Genomic DNA, 24,163 nt, shown 5'->3' on the forward strand with positions numbered 1-24,163 from the left:
TACACCACAGTGTTTTGGGACAATTCATTTAATTATGTTTTCACTGTGGTTTTTCGACCTGAATCATCAACCTGAAATATCGCTAGCTGGTTATATTTTGTTTCCAAAAAGTTAAATTATTTCCTGAAAGTGGTGGTGTATCAACTAACCTTCCGTATCAACTCATCCGCCCTTTCCCCAGTAGTGCATGCTGAATAGGCTACTGAGATAGCAGTGGCGCATGATAAATGCCATACCGAAGTAGCCTACTGATTTCACCTAAAGCTCTGATTTTGTCTATGTAGTGATAGCTAAATACAGTGAAATAAGTTGGCTGTTCAGAAAATGTTTTTGGTGGGTCTGGGTGGTAAAATGGTGCTCCCTGTTTGTTTTTGCTATTATTTCTGTTATTGCGATCTTACGTTCTTTGTGCGTTCTTAGCAGAGGTGTAGGAAATCAGGTTTTCTGGACTTCTCTTTTACTCTGACCCCAATGCTTGTGACTCCAACTCCACTCCTGCTCCAAATATGTTGGGGATGTTGTCTTGACACTCCAATTCGCCTCCGAGCTCAAACATTAGCCACAATCCAGGTAGTTTTAATCTGAGAACTATGATAAAATTCACAAGGAAGTTTTCACATCACTTTAAAGATACAATCTCAAATTGTTGGGTCAATGAAACATTTATTTACAGTACAAACGAACAATTATCATAAGAGCAGTGACCAACAAACCATCGTTTCCATGCAGCTATGAAGGTGTCGGACTTGGAGAAAAGAACTGATAGCCTACTTCCAATCGAATATACAGTAAAACGGATTTAACCATTTGGCTGGTTAATTGTTGACATAATAGGGTTACAATGCGTCTTTTTTTTATGGAAGACATTTCCTCTTTTAATAAAAAGAAAACGTTGCTCTTCAAGGACGTTTGGAAATGTCATCCTTTTGCATTTTAAACAATTGAAATTCAGCGCGCATTCATGTACAGCTTGCATATTTAGTAGGCCTAATTGTAAAAGCAGAACCGTAGACTTGTTGGCAAAAACTTAAAACTGTTAATTTATTGCATTTTTTAGTTTTAGCTTCTTCACATTTTATATTCTATAGATTAAGAAACACAAAGCAAAACTTTTTGATAATAAAGATAAGGTAGGTCCAAATCTGAAGTCAAAGGTGAGTAAACTCGAAGGAAAACAATGATTATGACTCCATGTACAAATGATGCCCTTAATATTGAAATTTGATGGCAATGCTCTTGCTGCATGCAACTAAGTGAGAATGAGTAGTAGCCTACAGACAATGTAAAAGTAAGTAATAGGCTAACCGTTGATATTTTTTAGTATGTCCTCCTTTTTGGTAGCGAAAATATGGTAACCCCACATAGAAAAGCAGGTACTTAGTCTACTGACTATAGTTTAGTTGGTATATTGAGGTTATGACATGTATAGGTATTCTTTTCTTCTACCTAACTCAATAATTATCAACATGTATAGTTGTGTTTAATTAGCAGGACAATAATAACAAATGAGAGCCCGTGGAAAGTCATTGGAATGTAAGAACCGACATTGTTTTCGCTGCAGCTACTTTGTATAACATTTTTACACACACACGTTGATTTTAGGGTTAACCTTTACGAAATAGTCTTCGCTAAATCCATCTAGAAAATTATTTTAGAGCAAGTGCGCTACTACAATGGGTATGATGCAACGAATTGTCAGCACTGCAAAGACGTTTCATGATAAACTTGCAATGACTGTTCATGTAGCTTGCTTCAAAGTTATACTGAATGGTGGCTCTTGTTCTTGACGGAACAGCACATGCACATTGCAACTATCATTCCAATAATCTGTAAAAAAAAACTCAATAAAGTTACAAAAACTTATGAAATGGCTTTTACAATTATTGTGTTAAGGATGTTTAAGTTTATTCTTGATGATAAACAGAAGATAAAGAAACGATATCCTGGTGGTGGTTGGTAAGCCTAATATTTAAACTTTATGATTTCTAATTGACGATACTGACACTTATGACAAAAGGCATCTCGCCTAACGTGGAAGTTGCGCAGATGTAGGTCTATTTAGCAAAACGCGAAAGCTTGTTGTTTAGGTAGGCTGCTGCTCAGCATTGTGCTTCTTCAGAAGAAGCCTTGCGTATAAACAAATATAAATTTATGTTTCTACATTTGGCGCCTTTACCGCAGGGTTGATACTTGATTGTTGTGTTTTTTTCAAGAAAATAAAACTATCAATTGCGATAAGTAGCCTACAGAGTAATGAATGTAGTCGACACCATGTAGTTAAAATTGGTACGGTCAAGGCTTAAAATATTGAGACTTGGAACAGCTATTTTCCCCTAACGTTGGGTTCACACTCGACAGATGATGTTCTTCGTCTGTATCCAAAGTAAATTTAGATTTTGATGATCTATAGTAGCTATTTAGCCTACATGGCGAACGGTTAAACAGCTTTATTTCAAGTTTCGATATTATTCTTCAGAACAGATATTCGAAGTAATTTTTTACAAAGACGAGGTAACAATAAGGTTTTTAAGAATCTAAAAGTGTGCGAGTCAAGATTTTGATAAACTGGATTAAAAAACAAAACGACGTCTATTTATGTTTGCTTTCGAGTAAATTTTACGTTACTTACCTCAGCTAAACCAATAGCAAGACCGATGGCCCCAACGATGGTCAAGTTGTCGTATATCAGACTGTACACGGCGTCAGAGCAAGGCTGTATGACAAAGCAACATGAATTAGTATAATTTTATTAAAGGGCTGTTCACATCTTATATGGCGCTCCTGAGTGGTTTTAGAATCATCATCTTGTGTTGTATAGAATGACAACAAATAAAATAGTTGGCGTCAAAGGGTGTGAGTGGAGTGAAAAAAGGCATGAAAATAGATCATGATACCTGAACAGCTTCTAATCTTAATGATGGTTGAGTGACTCCACAAACTTAAATTCGAAGCCATCTTGTCATAGCAGCCTATAGCCTAATATAATACTGTGCATTTTGTTCCAGTTTAATCAACTTGCATTGGTCCGCAAAAGCACAGTAATATTGTGCTACGCACTGTATTATAAGTCATCTATTTTAAAACGATAAAATTTGCAGATTACACAGGCCAACAAAAGAATTTTGGCACAAAAGGTGAGAGTCATTTTAGAGTATTTCAGGGCCCCTGGTTCCGAAAATGCACTTAGTTTTTTTCGAATTCGCTCTAGTTTTCGAGATATTCAACAATGAAAATATTTTTGAAATCGTTACTCAAAAGCTTTCAATTGGCACATTAGGCTAATTATTTTCAGCCCTGCTTTTCATTGTGATGTCATAAGTGCACTTGTCTAGTTCAATTGGTTGATATTGTACGAAACTTCAAAACGCAAACAAGGGTCGAAATGAACTGTGATTAATGTAAGGGAGACATGAACACTCAATGAAAACAGTTGTGAATCAGTAGGCTACCTCACAAGAAAGACAGCCCGAAAGTCATGTGTTTATGAATGCAGTTTTATATTGAAAAGGTAGGCCTACTGAAATGGATACTTGTACAAATGAAATTTTATTCTAAGCCTTTGCTAAGGCCAAGTCTTTGCTGCGAGAAGTTTTTTATCTATAGGCTAATAAATGGCATGGGCTAATAAAATATGCCTTTGACGAGTAGGATGCAGCCGTCTGCATTGACACTGTCTGCTTTGTGAAGCGCTGAGGAGCAACACATTCTGCGATGGATACAGCGCTATATAAAAACAAGCATTATTATTATTACTTTGACATGAAACTGGTTGATCAAGATAAGTCCTGGGCAGTGCCGGTCTTTGGGGTGTGCAAACCGTGCGATCGCACAGGGCCCGCAAATTAGGGGGCCCGCATTTTACTCAGAAAATGCAGTAATTTTGTCATTTTCAATGGAAAAATTCACAAAGGAATTAGCAACAAGAAAACATAGAGACTTAACGGGTGCAACCTATTTCGTCCCATGAACATTTCGTACCCTGTAAAGATCGAGAAACAAACAACAGAGCCGAAGTCGCTGATCGAAGTTGCCGCAAACATTTTAAAATTTCTCTCGATCTTTTCAGGGGACAAAATAAGTCGAAATTTGATTTTGTTACACCGATTTCAGGGTACGAAATCGGGGTACGAATTTTTCAGGGGGCGAAATAGGTTACATCCAGACTCAACGTAGAGACATAGCTTTATTTCCGAAAAATGCCAAAGAAAGCATGATCTTATCCTTTTGCTATGCCACCGGACAGCACCATTTTACAGTAATATTCATACCCAAATTTTTGTTGAACATGCTCTCAGAATGCCCCAAAATCAAAGCAATGTTTCAAAAAATTCTGGGGAAGTCCCCAGACCCCACGCCGCTGGGTGTCGCCATCGGAAATCACACCGTCAGGTTTCGCCCGCCGACCGTCAAACCATCCCCCCTTACCTTTCAAAATACCTAGCTACGCTACTGAATTGAATCATTGTCATTGGGGCCAGCAAAGCATATTCCACACAGGGCCCGAAATACCCTAAGACCGGCACTGGTCCTGGGTTCCTTCTAAAGTATGCAAACATTGCACTCAAACCCGTTTCTGGGCTCAAGGCTAAGAAAAAGTTCAGAATGCCATGGAATCACCTTATTGATAGGCTACTTATGTACGGTGAACATGTTCGAATGAAGTCGTCACAAAGGAAGTTGGAACATCATGCTTACATGGCGTGTGCGAGACGGTCATTGATTGCTGAACATGCTTTCATGCTTTACCACTCACATCATGCTTTACCACTCACGAACGAAACCCACTACAGTTGCATTGTTTCAATGTCTTTATATTTTCTGTTGTTGTAAAAGTTAATGCATTTTAGCTTTTATTTATTTTTTTTTTCTGAATTGAATGTAGGCCTAGACCCTAGAATCCTAGAAGCTGAAACTTTTTCTTTCACTGCGGATGTTATGGCACAATTTATCGTGTTGTATTCATGCAATTGTAAATTAAGTTATAGAAAACTTTGGCCTTAACGCTTTTGATCTTTTAAATCTAACCATTTAGCGTCTGAAGTGCAAAATTTGGAGGACTTGAGCCAAGGAAGAATACAGAGAGAAATTTTTGCGTACGTCTCCTCTTCCAGTCAAAATTGTCTCAAAGCTTCTAAAAATGTGGCAAATGTTAAAGAGCTTTTGCTCGCGATTTTAGGTTCGTTGAAATAATTTTTCAATTTTAAATTGTGCTAAAGAGCAAAAAATTTGCGCCTTGGGCGCGAAACATGCTGCCTAAGACGCTGTACTGAAGCTTTCAGTAATGCGAAAGAGGGTCTGGGTGGCGTCCTCCCAGAAGTATATGTGATGCGATAATCCAATAAGCCCCCTGTCGATGTCAAAACATCGTTCCCGCCCCTGCTTAAATTACCCCCCCCCTACTCTCAGGAAGTGTCCGGAGCCCCTGCCTTGATGGGGTGTTGCTCAGTAGGCTTATCATAATAACGAGTTGCGTTGTTTATCGATAGCTTGGGAGGAAGAACAAGCACCTTCTCGTGGTCCCTCCCGTCAGTACCATATTTTCAAGAAAGAAAGATATGCGAAGCGAAGATTGTCACACTCGAGCAAACCAGGCCCAGGTTCAGCGCAGGGTGGATAGGGAAACGCCCTTCCCAGGGCGCGGCAGCTCCTTTGTCGAAAAGTACCGACGACCCACCGTACTGCCGCTGAACACCGAGGGCATTACGGCCAGCAAGCTCAGCATCATCGAGTATCTGGCCACAAAACATCAGGCCCTCGTTATTCTTCTCCAGGAGACCCACTGCACATCTGCGGATAAGTTGGTATTACCCAACTTCACACTCGCAGGCGCAACCATCAGCAGAAAACACGGCCTCGCCACGTTTGTCCATGAGCATTTGAGCTGGACGCCAATAGACCAGTCCAGTGCCCAATCGGAGATAGAGTGGCTATGCATAGACACATCAGGCTATCACATCATCAATGTCTATAAGCCACCACCCTCACGCTTAACACCAACAGCCATCCCAGTGTTCCCCCAACCCAGCCTCTACGCTGGCGATTTTAATTGCCACCACGTTGACTGGGGCTACAACACCACCAACACCGACGGAGAAAGCCTGGCCTCATGGTCAGCCAATAATAACCTCACCCTACTGCACGATCGAGCTTCTTCTCCGGACGCTGGAACGCTGGTACAAACCCCGATCTGGCTTTCGCAAGTGATGACCTCGATAATTACCAACCGGACAGACGTGTGCTAGAGAAGTTCCCCAGGTCCAAACATCGACCCTCGATTATCACGGCTCCAGCGCTCATAATGCCTGTCCCGAGCAAGCCTGTTAAGCGATGGAACTTCAGAATGGCTAACTGGGAGTGCTATAGCCTCCTCACTAATGAAGCCACACAGTATCTCCCATCCCCTCACACCAACAACGTGGAAGAAGCCTACCAGGACTTTTGTGATGCAATAACATCAGCGGCAAAACAATCCATCCCCGCGGCCGACGTAAGACCTACATACCGTGCTGAGATAAGGAGTGCGAAAGCCTCTACTCCGACTTCCTCCCCGCCCCTCAGGGCAATGACACCAACAGCTCAGCCACAGCTCTGCTGGCAAGGCTGGACTTAAAGAGGAAGGAGCGCTGGACAGAAGCCGTTGAATCAATCGACTTCACGCACTCCAGCCGCATAGCATGGAGTACACTGAACAACCTGGTAGCCACTTTAACAAGTCGAAATTCTGCCACTGAAATTGATTAGAATGCAACCGCCAACCAATCAGAACATGTTATAAGAGGCTACCGTCCAATTGTGATCCTTCTCGCACTCATCCAGAGAGTTAATGCTTGTTTTGAACTTTATTTGGTAATTGCGGAAGAAAAAGAGCAATAGCAGTGGTGGGAATCGAACCTGCGTCAATGAAATGACTACTTTCTAGCCCTAACCCTAACCCCTAAGCCAACCAGCTATTATCTTCTTTTCGCCATTTTTTACGTCACTTAAACCGTAGCTTGTGATTGGTTGGCGCTTTCATTCTAATCAATATCAGTGGCAGAATTTCGACTTGTTAAAGTGGCTACCGAACAACCTAACTGGCAGATCACGTGCCTCTCGTCAACAATGTCCCGTTTCAGCAAATTCCATCGCCTCACAACTTGTGGACAACGGGAAATACAAATCGAGAGACCGTGAATCAGATAGATCCGTCTTGCAGGAAATGACGGACCTCTGGAGGGTAACAACCCCAGACAGGGACAACATCTCGGGTGAGTTCACCCCGGAAAAATTTTCCGCCGCTCTCCAGCACATAAAGCCAGGTAAAGCCCCGGGCCCTGACCACCTATGCCCGGAGTTGATACTCCATGCTGCTGCCTCCTTAATGTCCTGGTAAAAAGACTTGCTTTCCTGCTGTTTGCGCCACCTGAGAATTCCCAGAATCTGGAGAAGAGCCCTTGTGGTTGCAGTTCCTAAGCCGAAGAAGCCCCCAGGAGACCCGAAGAGCTACCGTCCAATCTCACTGCTCTGCATCCCCTTCAAGATCATCGAGAGACTCATCTACGCCCGTGTCGAACCAATAATAGATCCGCAGCTCTCCCGTGAACAAGCTGGTTTCCACCACGGACAATCAACCGTAGATCAGGTCACACTTATGACCCAAGACATTGAGGACAGCTTCTCGGCTAAGAAGAAGGCTGGCGCCGTGTTTGTTCATCTCACGGCTGCCTATGATACCGTATGGCATAGCGGCCTTACCTGCAAGTTACTCCGTCTGCTCCCTGACAGACACATGGTCCATATGATGATGGAACTTGTGCAAAACTGCAGTTTTACCCTCACAACGGGTAGCGGTCATCGAAGCAGACTACGCCGACTTAAAAACGGCGTCCCACAGGGCTCAGCCTTGGCTCCTCTCCTGTTCAACATATACACCTACGACTTGCCCCCCACCGTCTCCAGGAAATATGCTTACGCGGACGACCTGACACTCCTGCACTATGCAGGAAACTGGCAGTCAGTGGAGAGGAACCTCAGCCAAGACATGCAAACACTATCAGCATACCTCCAGAAATGGAAGCTACAGCTCAGCAAGTCAAAGACAGTGCCGGCGGCCTTCCACCTTAACAACCGGGAGGCACAGCGTGAGATAAACATCAACATTGATGGGGAACGCCTGCCCTACTGTGACGAACATACATACCTTGGCATAACCCTGGACAGGTCACTCACGTACCGCCGGCACTTGAAGTCACTGCGCAAAAAAATATCTACACGCGTCGAACTTTTGAGGCGATTGGCGGGTTCCGGCTGGGAAGCTGGTGCTAAAACTTTTCGTACAGCTACCCTAGTCCTTGTTCATTCCACAGCTGAGTACTGCGCGCCGGTCTGGTGTCGTAGTTCTCACACCCACCACGTTGATACCGCCATCAACGACGCACTGCGTACTGTGACTGGATGCCTGCGTCCCACTCCAACGGACTGCCTACCCATCCTAGCAGGCATCCAACCCGCTGAGCCAGGGATGGAGGAACCATTTTAAAAGTAGGTGGGCCAAGAGGGGCAGCAGTCAAAGTCAATCCAACTTCTGGGGGACGAAGCCCCCTGACCCTCATAACATTGTTGCATTCCTAATATTTGAAATCGTTTATACCAGGAGTCGGCAACCTACAGCCCGCCAAGAAAAATCATCTGGCCCGCTGCTCCCTTCCAAATTATAATAATATGTGGCCAGGCCAGTGGTTTATTAGCCTACAGTAGCCTATAATCGAATGGAAGAACAAGTAGGCTACCGTACTTTTCATTAATCATTTTAGTAGGCCCACGTCTTTGATTTGCAGCGTTTCTGTTTGTATAAACAAAGAACTCAACATAAAGCGCCATTATGATACAAAACATATTATTTTTTCCAAGTTAATGGGTCAAACAAAGAACGGCAAAGCTAATCTACTCAAAAATAGCATTAAAACAGCAAATTTCTCTATTACAAAGGAAAGGAAAACCAATGAATCAGAAAATTCTTTTGCTAGCTACAAGGTAGCACAATCAATAGCAAAAGACAAGAAATCGTAGTGATGGAAAATTTGGGAAAAGGTGTAAGATGGAAGTTATTTAAAACATATGTCCAGAGAAAAAAAAAACAAACTACTTTTCAGATATAGGCCTAAGTTTTGCAACAAGAACCATAACTCGACGAAAAGAAGATATATCGGAGAATGTAACATCTAGAAAAAAGTTATTGTACATCTACAGTTCTTCGTAATGGCAATAGATGAGAGCACAGACACGACAGATAAGCCTACAGCTGAGCTGGCAGTATTTGTGCGTGCAGTAAACAAAGATTTTGATGTTTAAGAATTTGTTTAGCTAATTCCCGCCAAGGATATTACTAGCCGATATTCTGAAGGTATTAGGCTACGTCAACGCCTTGAAATCATGCCTCTGAATATATCAAAACTGGTATTAATAGGCTACGGCCAGCCAATATTGTTTTGTATTGTATCTCAACATGGTGTCATGAAAACAAAACTACATTGCAAAAGCTGCAACGTACATGCAATAACTTTCTTCGTATTGTATTTGACATTGATCGCAGAGAAAGCATAAAAGGTGTAATGGAACTCAATAATTTAAAATCAATTTACCACATGAAAAATACAGAGATTGCAACTTTCATGTTTAAATATTCAAAAAAGCTATTTCCCACAACATTCAATGATATAATTATGTGTAAACAATCAAGTAGCCTAACCACAAGAAGTAACTCTCCTTATATTCCTATATATTGCAGAATTAACACTTGCAAACAATCAATACGGTACATGGGGCCAACAGTTTGGAACAAGCTTCCAACTACTATAAGAAATAAATGTAAAACTGTAAAAGGCTTTAAATTAAAAATAAACAAGCTAAATCTTCCTTGAAATAATCCTATCTAAGTATTACATACACCAAACATACTAATATTTTTTTTTGCCCAGCAATGATAGACCAATGTGTGTAGATTTATTAGCAAAATGGTAAGGTTGTAAATACTCCTACTGGCTTTCTGGTTCATGTGTTTTTTTGTTTTTTTTTTGTCCACAGAAGTTCTACAGAGTCTGCAAAAGTTTTTCCATCTTCTTTGACCAATCGCCATCTTTCGGTGAAGAGGTGACCATGTGCTCCAAACAGTTGTTTTATATCAATATCTTGGACTGGATCGTCATGCTATTGTCTGTTTGTTTATCTATTTTTTCTAACGTAATATGCCGAATTTTTTTTCATTAACCCAAATTTCTCATATTACTGTGACATGCCACTACTACGTCCCAGCTAGCGATGCCTGTCATTTTTGCATTAATTCAACGTTTGCTAACATTGCATCAGTGTGGAAGTGACGAGTTTAGCTGACTGGGGTATAAAATTATCGCTTTATCAACGCAACTTTATATCAAAGTACGCTTGACATCTTCAAAACATAACTTCCCTGGGTATAATTGAATTTCCGCAAGATGATGATGTTGTATTTGCTAGTTTGTTTTATTTGTTTTCGTCAAGTTGTATCTTTTTTGTGAGTCGTGCAAGGCCTGGTGCGTTGCGCTTGAAATGGCTTTGCCCGTGGTAGGATTTCTTTGTGGGGTTTTCTTTGCCTGCCTTTCTCTTCTTTGCTATGAGCTAAACGCATCAAGACGTGTTCCCCTCACGACCATCAGCAGTCAGCACTCTTGATAACGCACCATGGCCGATCTTCATAGCAACTGTCCAATGTCCATACAAATTTTAAATATATCAGCTAAAGCTATTTGGGCTAATAAAGCTATAGCCTAAATATATGTTGTTTATTTTATTTTTTTTGTAACAGTTTCTTTTTTTATTTTTCCTTTATATCTTAAATTTTTCTCAAGGTGTTGCGACCGTGCCAAATTTCTCAACTTAATAACTTACTTCGGTCACAAGCACGTTTTAACGTTCTCGTTTTGTCGCTTCTACCTTTTTCTCGACCTTTGCTATGTTGACGTGTATTGTTTTTGATATGATGGTCAGAAATAAAAAACAACTGAACTGAACTGAAGACCATGTAAACTTTGGCTTTGGCCCGCTGTTAGAAAAAGGTTGCCGACCCCTGGTTTACACATTGCGTTTTCATAACTGCCTTTCCTGCCAACAAGCAAAATTTTCCATTTTTGGGCCGGATTTGGTCAAAAAATTTACAAAATCGTTGAATTGCTCTATAGCGCTGTACAAAATGTGGCGATGTACACACAAATAAAAAGGCAACAATAAACACAGTTATAATACCACCTAGGAGTAATAACATGCAGCATTATACAGTACGTGCATAACTGCATATGTAATGATATCACTGTTCTACCCATAGTGAGCATAGAGAATAATTATATTGATTGATAGATTGCTCCACCAGTCACACGCAACCACACCCACACACGCTGCACATCAATAATGAACTCAACAGAAAAGTTTGAAGGTTGGATTTCATCATTGAGCTATCAAAGATAATCAAACTAGTGTGTATCAAATGAGTTAAGACCTTTTTTGGAACTCCCTCTCTGATTTTCCGTTTTCGCTACCTTTTCAAAGAAATTTGGCTTTAAAAAGTGGGTGGGCCAGGCCTACCCAAAAAATAAAGTAGGTGGGCCCACGAGGCTCACGTGGTTCCTCCATCCTTGCGCTGAGCTACGCCGTAAAGGAGCCACGATTTCTCTCACTCGCCGCGCTTTGGACCCCGACCATCTCCTCCATGCAACATTCAAGAGACCACCACCTATAAAGCAGCGGCTGAAATGAAGACGCCCCTTTGTGCCTGCCGCACAACAACTACTTAAAAACGCAGAAGAACTTGGTTTAAGTGCGGCACACTGGACGAACCACATGTGGAACACGGAGTGGCAAAATCACACCTCCACGCTCCGTGACTTCATACCCGACGCCTATCCCCGTCCACCAGGGATGTCCTTCGCAAGGCTTGCGTGGGTCAGGCTTAACCGCCTGCAAACTGGCGTCGGCCACTTTCGTTCGGACATGCACAAGTGGGGCCTTGCTCCTTCATCAGAATGCGAGTGTGGTGCCACGGAACAGACCGCAGACCATGTCATCCACCACTGCCTAACCCACCGACCCCCACACGGTGCGCATGGTCTGAGGGTCCTGGACGACGAGACTGCTGAGTGGTTGAAGATTTCCTGCCCTCCAATCTAGCCTGGAAAGATCGCTCATACGCCATCATCATCATCATCCATAGCTTTGTTCTGCTTATTTGTCTAGTTTGTTAAGCAAAACAATGTATGCATTTTGTTTGTACTTAGTAGCTTAGTTAGTAAATCTAATACTGTTGAAGTCATCAAATATATTAACGCAAAACACAAGTTGTATATTCTACATCTTGTTTCCTCAGGCTTGCTTCACGTCGTAGGCCTATTTTGATTGTTACCTGGCCAGTAAACGTTAAATAGCTGTTTGTTTGGGTTGTAATCAACGTGATTGGTTCCAAATAGCCTTTGTACAACTTAGAAATGTGCCTGGGATTACTTTCAGTTTTGTCTATGTAATAAACCACACGACGTTAAATCTATAGGGGCTCAAAATTGCGAAAAAAATGTTTTTGCTGTATCTCAAAAACTAGAGCCAATTCGAAAAAAACAAGTGCATTTTCGGGATCAGGGGCCTTGAAATACCATAAAATGACTCTAACATGTCGTGTCTTTTTAAAAAAAAAATTTTGTTGGCCTGTGGTTATGGATACCTTGTTTCTGCCTTACAAAAAGAAGCTCCAGAAGCTTAGTAGGCTACATAGTAGGCTACAAGTATCACTTCAGCAAAATAATTAAATAATTGTTATCGCCAAAGCTGCTTCAAATTATTTTCATTTGAAAATATAATATTTATTGATAAAAGAAATCATCAGTTTAAATTCCCATTACAGTATTTTTTTTCATTGTTTAAAGACTCTTGAATCATTGCTAATAAACTTTTTCCTTCTGCAATCTCTCTAGATGAGGATGTCTTCCCTTCAGATAGAAGCAGTTACATCAAGCAGAGCAGAGTTTAAAACTTTTCGTTTCCTATTTTTTAAATACCGTAACACTTTTTGAGATATCAACCTCAATAAATGACTTGATAATAAAAAAACTGTTGGTTACCTGTGCGTACACATAGCCTTTTGGTGAATCAGGATACGAATCTGCAGAACAACCTGTTGGTATTTCTACGCAATATGATTTGTTGGAGACGGTATCTTGATCGCAGCCACAACCATAACTCCCAACTGATTGGGCATTCCAATCTGCGCATCCCGTCAACGTTCCACAGCATTGCAGCTGAAATAAGAAAAACATCACGGAAAACCTGAATGTACAAGAAAAGTAATGTAATTTTTTTACAATCTTTTAGTAACTGGGGTAGAGTTGACAAGGGGTCCAGCCAGGGCATAAGCTACTTTTTATATCGGGCATGGAAAGTTGATGAAAGCACTGCGTATTCTGCCATCTATGTTGTTTGCATCTAATCCATTTGGAAAAAAGCTAGAATAATTTTCCTAGTACTTTTGTACCGTCGTTGATTTCTAACTCAGGACCCGTTCTGTATTTTATCTCGTCAAAATTTAATAGCAAAAAGCTATCCTTTTGTTTTGCAAGCGCTCAAACTGAAAATATTTGTTTATGCGTATTTGTTAAAAACAATTGTTTTTAAATCTTTGTTGCCACCGTAATGCTTTAATGTTCAATTAAATTGATAGTTTTCATGCAAAAACGTAAACAGTAAAAGTCGTAAGATTTTCCTTTCTACAAAAATTTGCATATGACATCTTTTACAACGGATTAGGTTTGTGAACTTAAAATTGAGAAAAATAGAAATTAAGCAAAGTTTTAAGTGAAAATAGCGGCAGGTTTAGATTATATGTAGATATCCGTTTTCTAGTATACACTATAGTTATTGATAACGTACGCTGAGAAGCTGTGTATTGACACTAATAAGAGGTAAGGTATCCGTGCTTTATTTGTAAACGCATGCGCATTGCGCAGGGCAATATAGACATAGCCAGATCTCTTTGTCAAGTAATCAGCAATTAAATCACAAGATAGTAAGAACTAATATCTATTCACAAAGATCATTTACAGTATATCTACATTCTATACTAAATAGTTAGTTATCCCTGGCTAGCTAATACAGCTCTTTACATGTAACCAACTAACCAATAGACTAGAAAATTAAGTAACGAAGAACGTGTTAAGACATAAAAAAGGATTAGTTGTTGAAAAAAGTATTTGCATGAATTGTGAACAGCTTAAAGGGGTAGTGTATTTGAAAAACTTTAGATATACTGTGTAGTGTATATATATAAAAATTTCAGGAAAAAACGTATGCAGATTGTATCCTAGCTTATTCTGGGTAACAAAGCAATAAAGATTATGAAGTTTTTTTGTAAAAAAAAAACGTATAGAATAAAAAAAAACAAAAAAACAACATTAATTATTTATAAAGTTCATCAGCACTGTCTTTGCGTAGCTTATTTAATAATATTTAACTCAAACTTCAAAGCAACATGAGAAGTCGCTTCAAATGCTTCCAGTTTGAAAAACTTACGTTCTGCTCCGTTGCTCGAAGAAGGTCTTGCTGATCTTTATCTGAAAGGTTGATGGCTCCTATGCCATCGTCTATGGCTTGATCTAACTAGAAAACAAAAGGTGAAGTTTTATTTGGTGGGATATTATCAAAACCGATGTAGTGCTGTTTCTGCTGATCAAAAGACTAGCATACATGATTACACTTTATAAAGAAAATTTTTGCCTACCGCTGCCTCTTTGTTTGAACGAAATAACTCTCACAGGTGACCGATCGAATATCGATTTTGGCATTCGACAAATTTCGAAATCCTCAATGAAAATAAAAGCATTCTACCGAAGCCGAAAATTTTGTTAACAAAACTCGTACGTTTTGATTTTGTTTAAACCTTTGTCGACTTGAAGATTATGGCCCATCGATATTAGTTTTATTGGGTCAGGGTTACTAGTAACAAAAAGGGAAAAATTTTATTTTAAAGTTTCAAAGCTTTTGCAAGTTTCTGATTTATCAAAACTAAAAAAGCTGACTACGGTATCTAAAGTGTTAGGGGTGCAAGAATGCCTAAAGCTGGATTTAACAAAATTGAATAACCCCTCCCCCCTACTTCAACTACGAGAGCTAAAATAAATAGGATCTTCTTCTCTTGAGCGTCTTAGTCGACGTTTATTCTTTGTACTGTACCAAAATTGAAAATGCTTTCCGGATAAAACTCACGAAAGCCTATTGGAGAAAAATAGCCAACCGAGTAGAGCTTGTGTCTTAAATTTGTCTTGTGGAGCCTTGGTGAAATGAAACGTTATTTGATTATTATTCGTAAGTAGCGGATCTTTTGTAAAACTGATTACGTTAAAATTATACAGCGCAACTACTTGAGTTACAAGACGGTTGCTGGTTATTGTTGTGAGAAATCTAACGAAACACTAACGAAAAACTAAACACCTGCCCACAGTTATGTTCTTACCGTATCATATGTTACAAATGCCCATATTCCAATGGCCACTTCTAAGCCAAATATCACCAGCAAGAAGACAAAGTACTAAAAATAAAATAGGTGTTTATAACATTACTTAGATCAAATGTAGACTTATCAGATCCACACAAAATTAGCCTGTATCTGGTTGGTTGTGCAAATCACCCCAGGCAGGAACTAACTGCTTTTTTTTTACATTGATTTAATGTCAACAGACGTTTGATTTGCTGTTTGAGATTTTGCATTGAAGCATGGGACTGCAAAGTTTTATGTCTAATATGATAAACTTTCAGCTTCTTTAACTCGCACAATTTTTAATCGTCTGACTGTAATAAATTTATAATTTATTCGTAGCCGTGTGTATCAGAAACCCAATGCCAAACCATAGAATATTTACTGAGGTTGAAATGTTAGCTTACAATTTTTTGAACACGATGAATCAAAAAACTAATTGGAAATTTTAAAAACAAAAGCTTTTGTCATACCGTTCCCAACAGACAGGTGTTTTCCTTGATGGCTCCACAGCAGCCAAAAAATCCCACAACCAACATTATGCACCCAGCGACAATGAGGACAATAGCTCCTGCGGTGTAAAAAGTAAAAACATGTAGCGCCTACATTACAAGTCTACAATAGGTCAAATTCAAACCTTTTTGCATTCCATCATCACAAAACGCATTCGAGCGCTTGAGAACCACAATCAATCTTCTAACAAACTTTTCGATAAATGTCATTTCTCTGATGTGTCATTTCAGTTGATATAGGCGGGTCAATATAAGGTTTGACCCCAAAAAAATTTATACAAAAGGTTTTTTGTTCTAAGAAGTGTATGATTAGGTTGTACTATACCCCAGAAAAAAAGTCTAGAAAAATCTGACCCCGGGAAAGTGGTCAATTTACATAATTTGAAATGGTGACCCCCCAAATTTTTCAATGTACACAAAATTTTTTTTTAGTTCAATTAACACACTATAAATGAATTAAACACATATAAACATGGTATCTATGTACCAAATGAACATATCAGAAACCGTCTGTGATGTCATTATGATGTCATGGAAGACATAGGCATCGGTTTTTTAATATTTAAGAAAAAATCTGAGGGGGCAAGATGATAAAAAGTGTGAAATATGTATCCAAATTTGAACAGTTCCATAAAATTACACTGTCAAAGCTACAAAAAAGAACAGAAAAGCAGGGTAGCTGCCCCCCAAACAATTTCTACAGGGGGGCGCGCCCCCCTGCCTTCCGGGAATCGACGCCTATGATGGAAGAGTATATGCACTAAATGTCAGAGATGAAGTACCATTTTTCAAGTTATGATTGTTACATACTAGTAGTCGTCACAATTATCATCGGTACTGTCTGTGTCGTCTTGATCCAATGGAAGGACATTGTTTGGGTTTTCACAGGACACAAGTTGGCATTGTCCACAAGCAGAGGTACACGGAAATCCGTACCTCCTACATGTACATCGCCGTGTTGTGCAAGCGATCGTGCAATTCCAATGCACAATCTTTAACAGATTGTCCGGTGCAGGGTTTTTCAGAGTCATTACTGGTGTGAATTGTTTGTCCTTAATCTTCCAACCCCAGGCAGTAGGGTCCAAATTGCTTTCTAATCCTAACCATATCATTATTTGATAGTAAGCACGCAGGAAATGGAATATTGTAGAAGATGCAGTTGGTGGAAGTCGGGCTGGCGCAACGAAGGATGACACTGAAACTACTTTCTTTTTCAACACAGAATGTCGCAAAGATGCCAGCGAATCGCTTTGCTTTCCAGCATAGAGTAGAACCATTGACTGTTTGCCATACTCTTCAATTGCATCCACCCTCTGGCCAGGTTTTGTAAATGCAAGTACCATGGATTCTAGCTCTTTGTCGCCTTTGGTGGCTTTCTGAAAGAGTGTTCTCTTTCCTATTCCGAAGATTCGTGAGGTGGTATCGCATTCTGTAAACGCATGGATGAAGAGTAACTGAGAACATAGCTGTTGTCCGAGACATTCCTTTAGGGTATTAATATTGTATACGAAAATACATTGTCTTCTTCCGACTGTCCATATGATAGAGGAGAAGGATCAAGAGATCTGTTTCTTCTCCAACCAGGGTTGTAGTGTGGTATTCAGAAGCTGCAATAGCTGCCTGAACAATATCATAGTCGGCACCTCCTTCAGCGTTTATAACTGTGGGGCCTTTCTTTCGCAGTTTGTTGCTTATCATATTGATCAGCCCTTGCTTATTGCAGCCCTGTGACAGAAATTCCTCCTTGTTTCCAGTGAAGACTGTTCCTGGAGTGAAGCTCACTTTTGGATGATTTTTCTGCTGACGGCATTGGTGGGTGCAGTCCTTCACTGATGGTTGATCACGATAACCGTCGAAAACGACTGTCGCCATCCCGTAATTGCGTAGGGTAAAGTCGACATAGCCATCCGCAATGGCACCATATGTGCTTCCCTTCGTCCATTGTACGCGATGCATGAGGGAACCACCATCAAGGACATACTTCTCGGTCTGTGGTACTTCGTTGGTAACAGCCTCATCAGATAGGCTGCTTGCGTACTCATCGATTGCTTTAGCAAGCTGTGTTTTCTCTGGCTTCCTCATAATGTTGGTTGTCTCAAACAGGGCTGGTGGGAAATGGGAATGGGCTCAGTTCGTATTCTAGAACCTCCTCTAGAGAAAAGTCACCTGCATTCGATATGACCAAAATTCTCTGAAAAAGTAAGGCGGGATTGATGGATCTATCTTGGGAAACTTTGATGCAACATGAATCACGTAAAGTTTTCACTTTGTCCTTCCGTTTACTTGCATATGTAAAAACTGGCTGACCCTCCAATTTTTCTAAGATTTTCCTCCCGACTGTTCGATAATCATCAACATTTACGTCATCTTTCGCAATCACTCCGGTGATGATGTTCCTCAGCGTTGGATCCGCACAAAATGGACTGAATGCTTGGAGCCTTTCTTTGATTTTCACGAGGTCGGCCTGATCTCTTTTCATCCTTGCCCCACTCATTTCCTTATGCTGTGCACTCGTTGTAAATGCACGCTTGTTGAAGTCCTCCATCGCATGATTGTACTCTGAACAAGCTGGTGAGGATAACACCCACAAGGCTCGCTGCTCCTCGCTCATTCCACTACCCCTTGTCAAGCCACCGGTTGTCTTTAGCGATCTCATCAATGTCTGTTCAATTACAAGGTCCGAACCAAGGCCAGCCCAGACTTTGTCGGTTCGCCTGATGACATGTAATCCATCCTGAAATTTCTTGAAGACAGCAGGGTCCTTCATTTTGAGGTTTTGGATGTTTTGCAAGTACAAGTGTGCTGATTTCAAGTAGTTGTGGTGCCCTGCAGCAGCAAATATTGGTAAGCACTCGGCAACAGCACAAATATGTCTATCCCAGGAACCAATTCGATCTGCCATCAGCAGCATTCGTGTACATTTGACCATGTTCATGTAAGAAATCCAAAGCTTATTTGTCCTGGATTTATCAAACAAGCCAAGTTTCTTCTTGTCAAGTGCTTGCTGAAGTTGACAGAGACTTCGGAGACAAATGCTAAAGTGCTTGCTGAAGTTTAGCATTTGTCTCCAAAGTAGCTACTGTTTCCAATGTGGTCTTTCCTCCTATCAACAAGGTGTACATGTCCTCACACGACTTCACCGAACCAGCTAACTCGAGATCACTATCCATCATTTCAGAGACCAGCATCCCATTCAAGCATTTTTCTATCAAGAGGTAGCCCCGCAAAGCTCTCTGCACAGCTTTGCCACCCATCATATGCTTTACTGCATTGTCCCCATAAACAGTTTCGAGAATGTCCATCAGACCTGACCCTTGTGGACAATGCCAACTTGTGTCCTGTAAAAACCCAAACAATGTCCTTCCATTGGATCAAGACGACACAGACAGTACCGATGATAATTGTGACGACTACTAGTATGTAACAATCATAACTTGAAAAATGGTAATCATCTCTGACATTCTCTGACGCTTAGTGCATATACTCTTCCATCATAGGCGTCGATTCCCGGGAGGCAGGGGTGCGCGCCCCCCAGTAGAAATTGTTTGGGGGGGCAGCTACCCTGCTTTTCTGTTCTTTTTTGTAGCTTTGACAGTGTAATTTTATGGAACTGTTCAAATTTGGGTTCATATTTCACACTTTTTATCATCTTGCCCCCTCAGATTTTTTCTTAAATGTTAAAAAATCGATGCCTATGTCTTCCATGACATCATAATGACATCACAGACGGTTTCTGATATGTTCATTTGGTGCATAGATACCATGTTTATTGTTTATATGTGTTTAATACATTTATAGTGTGTTAATTGAACTAAAAAAATTGTGTGTACATTGAAAAATTTGGGGAGTCACCATTTTCAAATTATGTAAATTGACCACTTTCCCGGGGTCAGATTTTTCTAGACTTTTTTTCTGGGGTATAGTACAACCTAATTATACACTTGGAACAAAAAAACCAAAAAAACCTTTTGTATAAATTTTTTTGGGGTTGCCCCCATATTTTTTATATATTGACCCGCCTAATAGGCCTATATCCACATGTTAAACCTTTTTAAACGTCGAGTACAATTCTTCAAAACGCTGGGCCTGTCACTACGTATTTGCATCTTTCAAACGCAAATTTTGTGTGTTCAATATTTTGAAGTGTTTGCTTCGATAAATACTAAGGTAGTTGCACAGTTGCACTATCAAGTTTTTTTTATTCGACTACAGGCATTATGCTGTTGGTAAAATGTCAACATCCCATGGAATCTTCCAAAGTTTAGTACCAAAATTTTCAAACTTCCCGTCTTGTAGCTTAGCCTACATGACTTACCTGCATAGTAAAAGTCAATGCCGGCAACTTCAACAGAGTCCTTGGTGTCTTGATCTACGTTCAACCAGATGCCGACACCCAAAACAGCGCATCCCGCCAACTGCAAAGTATGCATAAATGAATGTACAGTATGAGCAGTAAGGCCAGACTAAGCATGACGAATGAAACAACTCTGGATAAAACAAAATCAGAACAATGTAATGCTTTTCATTTAATAGTAATTAACTTTGGAGTTACGTCTTGTAAAAGTCGTATGTATGATAAAGTCGTATAAGTTCATGTCGTATGATCATAGTGAAATTCGTGCAGTAGGCCTATGACTTTACCGGAAGGAAAATAAGTGAGGGTAAGCAAAATAAGAAAACGTGGATATATGATATTTGAACAGCTCCTCAAAGCAATGCTTGGAAAGCCCATTCTATCCTGGTTTTGTTTGCATTGACAAGAAGTTTTCTATAGCATGTCTGATATAACATTGAAAAACAGATGCATTAAGCCTGTTAGGTTATTTGCTTTTTAAAATCTTAAAAATGGATCTAACCGACGTTCCTTTTCGGTTGAAAATTAGGTAGCAACACGTTCCCCACTGTGGGCTTAAGTAAGCGATGCAAAACTGTTGCTCGTTTAATGGCGAATCAACGTTGCATGAATGTAACAATGGCTATAATTGACGAAAACTATTCGCTTAATTAGTAGGTCTAGTAGGGCCTATCATATGGCAACAAAACCCTGCGAATAAGATAATTAGGCTAGTATCAGAAGATGGCAGATGGTTACAGAAATTTTGACACATAAATTGCATTAATTTTTTTTTTAATTCCTGAAATGTCCGGCGGGCGCGGGCCGCCCGCCCTCCCGGGACTCGGCGCCGGTGGATGCAATGCATGGAGGTTGCACAATGCACACGGCACGTTTCAGGCTTTACCAGAAATTTCCATTGGAAGGTTAAAGTCAAAGCTTCATCATCGGTTATTGACATTGTACTGTAAATAGCACTGGTACGTTGGATACCAGACGATGACAAGAATTTTGCGTCAAAATTAAACAAATTTTATTTAACAAAGCAAAACAATTAAACAAGTTTCCAAAAAGCAACCAATTCCGCAAAATCAAATTCCATGATAGCTAAGCTAAATTAGAATGATTAAAAGTTAAGCGAGTGGTCTCAGATGGAAATTGTAGCCTACCGAAAATTAGATCATGCTTCAGCAAAACACTTCGGATCACCAGTTGGTGGATAACTTAGGATCGACAGACGCCCGCCTTTACTTTAAACATCCCTGTTAAGCTTGTAAAGAAATATCAGCTATGTGTCTCTTTGTCATCTTTATGGTCTTGACACAGACCGTTTATTGGTTATTTATGACATTACTAAAGTAGGCTACATTTTTCCCAACCCCATTAGACAAAAGATAAGTCGGTTACAGTAACAAAAACCAACGTGACAAAACTACATACGTCATAAACAATAATAAGATCTAAAGCTCAACAGGGATTTAGGATTTAGATCCACATTAAAGTGTGGCAGTCTAGCAAAGAATTGAAACAATAATCAATTGAACGTAATTTAAAACAACTCTGCATAAAATGTCCAATAACGAGAATGATAAGAGTTCAACTATATCTCGCGCATCAGGACTGCGCGTCGTCTCAGTGATTGACGAACCCTGACATTAAACAAAACGAAAAGGTGTGACGCTAAGTAGGCTACTCAACTTGTCAATCAATGACGATTGTAAATTGCTTATGACCTTTCTGTGTTGAGTATAGGCCTGAACGCTTTAACCGGCTAGGTTTCAATTTAACGTTGTAACGCCCAGCTCCAAAACCCGAATTTGACGACTTGTATTTTGGAAATGGTTTATTCAGTCAACCAACAATAAGCAACCGTAGTTGGAAATGCTATTTTGTTTCTCTTTATAAATATTCGTCTTAGTCTCTCAAAATCTACGTTGCATAATGTGCAACACAGGAACCCTGTGGAAGGGTGTTATTCGTAAAATGCTTTTAACACGAGAAGGTTATGGCTAAGTTCTGGTTTTAACATTTGGTCATTAAACACCAAAACACCTCTTTAATTTAACAGAAAACATTTGTCCAAAAGAGTATAAAATCACTTCAATAAGTATATTTGCTGTACTGTTTTGCTTGATGAAAAAAAGTTAAAGGTAAACTATTGTGCCAACAATGTTATTTTTATTGGGGAATGTGTAACCTACAATATACATAGAATTGATACATTGAAAATATTGGATAGTGGCTGGCACTTTGTTGGGTTTTAGGCTTTAAAAATGCATGTTTGTAGAAAGAAAGAAATCGCGACAATTTTAGAGCCACTCGAAAATGAAACTTAAAAAAATGCTTCAATGCAAAGCTACTACATTTTGGTTTCATTCGCTTTTCCAAATAAAATTCGTTTTTAATATTGTCCACTGTCGAAGTTTATTGTGTAATTCACGGTACTGTCAAAGTTTATAATTGCATCTTTTAAACAAATCCATGCTACGGACTTTGCTGCGAAAACGAAAAGGCAGATGTTGATTACTGCTACTGCAAATCGATTTTATTAGGTCAAAACTAGAACATCAATTTTAAACGCAATTAAACTTTATTATGCCAACACTCTAATAAACCTTTTCCTTCAATTGCCAAAATCTTTGATATGCGTGGTTTTCAATTACTGTTCCTTTGAAACAAAACCAAGACAAAGAATATTCCTATGAAACGAAATCTTCAGCCACAACATTTTTTTAAGTTCAAATCGATATAACTTATACCTCAACTACTCTTTTAAAACGTGGTATGTTTTATTGAGAAAAGCGTCTTCATTATAGCCGTCAGTACATTGATTTCTTGCATTTAACCAAACATCATGGCATGCAAATCTTGACAGCAAATAAATTTTCGTCAATAATTTTTCCCATCACCTGCTGCCCAGACAGCAAAATCCGTCTGCAGACGTTGAATCAATGTAAAAATAACAGATTTTCCTGTCTGGATGTGCGCATAATAAACCTCAGAAGTCGTATAAATTTTTGTCATCTCGTAGAAGGTTATCATTGAATTACTATGCAACAACAACGCAATGCAACTATAACAACTCACATTTTAAACAGTTTTTGTACACCCAAACCAGTCCCTCTTTACATTGATTCAATGTTTCCAGACGTTAGATTAATGTAAAAAGGACTGATTTGCTGTCAGAGGTATACCAACTCACGTAATCAGCGACTTACCCAGAAAACGAAGTTGAAGGCAAACAGAAGATATTTCGCAATGGCATAACAACACATCTTCAAAATCGTGTAATAGAGTTTTTGTTGTACTAAATCTTGTTAATCTTGAAAGAAAGTCGTATTTATAACAAAATAGTAGTTTTTAGTATTATATACTTTATTGCCTTAATCTTTTCTGCAGATTTGAGTTCAACTAGAGCACTAACTACTGAGCCTATTCTTTATTTCTGTTGATGCGCAATGTCAGATGATTCTAACGCTGACGAATTCTGCTTGCACAAGCCAAAATGCCAGCATTCTTGAAAAATAAATGCTGAGATCAACATACTGTGATTGTTCGCAGACCACGTTTGATGGCAAGCCTACTTTATGTGTAGATTACAGACGAGTTCCTTTTCTCCAGAAACTAGAAAGCTATTTGCATATGCAGAGCTTTTCTGTTGACTGCGTAAAATTCAGGTTAGGTTATCATTTTACTACAATGCGTAAATACTTTTAAACATTTTACTTGAAAACTATCAGCCAACTTCCTGCGCAACAGCGCAACAGCGCAAACTGCCAGCCGCCGCTACAAGAGCAT

At 39.7% G+C, this 24,163-nt stretch overlaps 1 protein-coding gene across 1 annotated transcript; it reads right to left on the bottom strand.

The window, feature by feature from the left end:
* Nucleotides 1-560: 560 nt before the first annotated feature.
* LOC145772659 (CD9 antigen-like) lies at nt 561-23,721 on the bottom strand. Its single transcript, XM_082584528.1, has 8 exons — nt 23,584-23,721; nt 20,348-20,447; nt 15,994-16,091; nt 15,500-15,574; nt 14,560-14,646; nt 13,116-13,292; nt 2,630-2,713; nt 561-1,827 (listed from the first exon to the last, which is right to left on the bottom strand). The coding sequence occupies exons 1-8, from the start codon at nt 23,638-23,640 to the stop codon at nt 1,759-1,761; spliced, it is 747 nt and encodes a 248-aa protein (XP_082440654.1). The 5' UTR covers nt 23,641-23,721; the 3' UTR covers nt 561-1,758.
* Nucleotides 23,722-24,163: the final 442 nt, after the last annotated feature.

The sequence above is a fragment of the Aplidium turbinatum genome, chromosome 6 (genome assembly GCF_918807975.1).
Source record: "Aplidium turbinatum chromosome 6, kaAplTurb1.1, whole genome shotgun sequence".
NCBI classification, from domain to species: domain Eukaryota; kingdom Metazoa; phylum Chordata; class Ascidiacea; order Aplousobranchia; family Polyclinidae; genus Aplidium; species Aplidium turbinatum.

Bases quoted from the DNA above. Each gene is read 5' to 3' on its own strand.
- LOC145772659 (XM_082584528.1), bottom strand. From the start codon at position 23,640: ATGTGTTGTTATGCCATTGCGAAATATCTTCTGTTTGCCTTCAACTTC. The intron at 2,714-13,115 runs GTAACCAACAGT...TTTGTCATACAG, and splicing joins AAGGCTATGTGTACGCACAG to CCTTGCTCTGACGCCGTGTA. The intron at 1,828-2,629 runs GTAAGTAACGTA...TTTTTTTTACAG, and splicing joins TTGCTATTGGTTTAGCTGAG to ATTATTGGAATGATAGTTGC.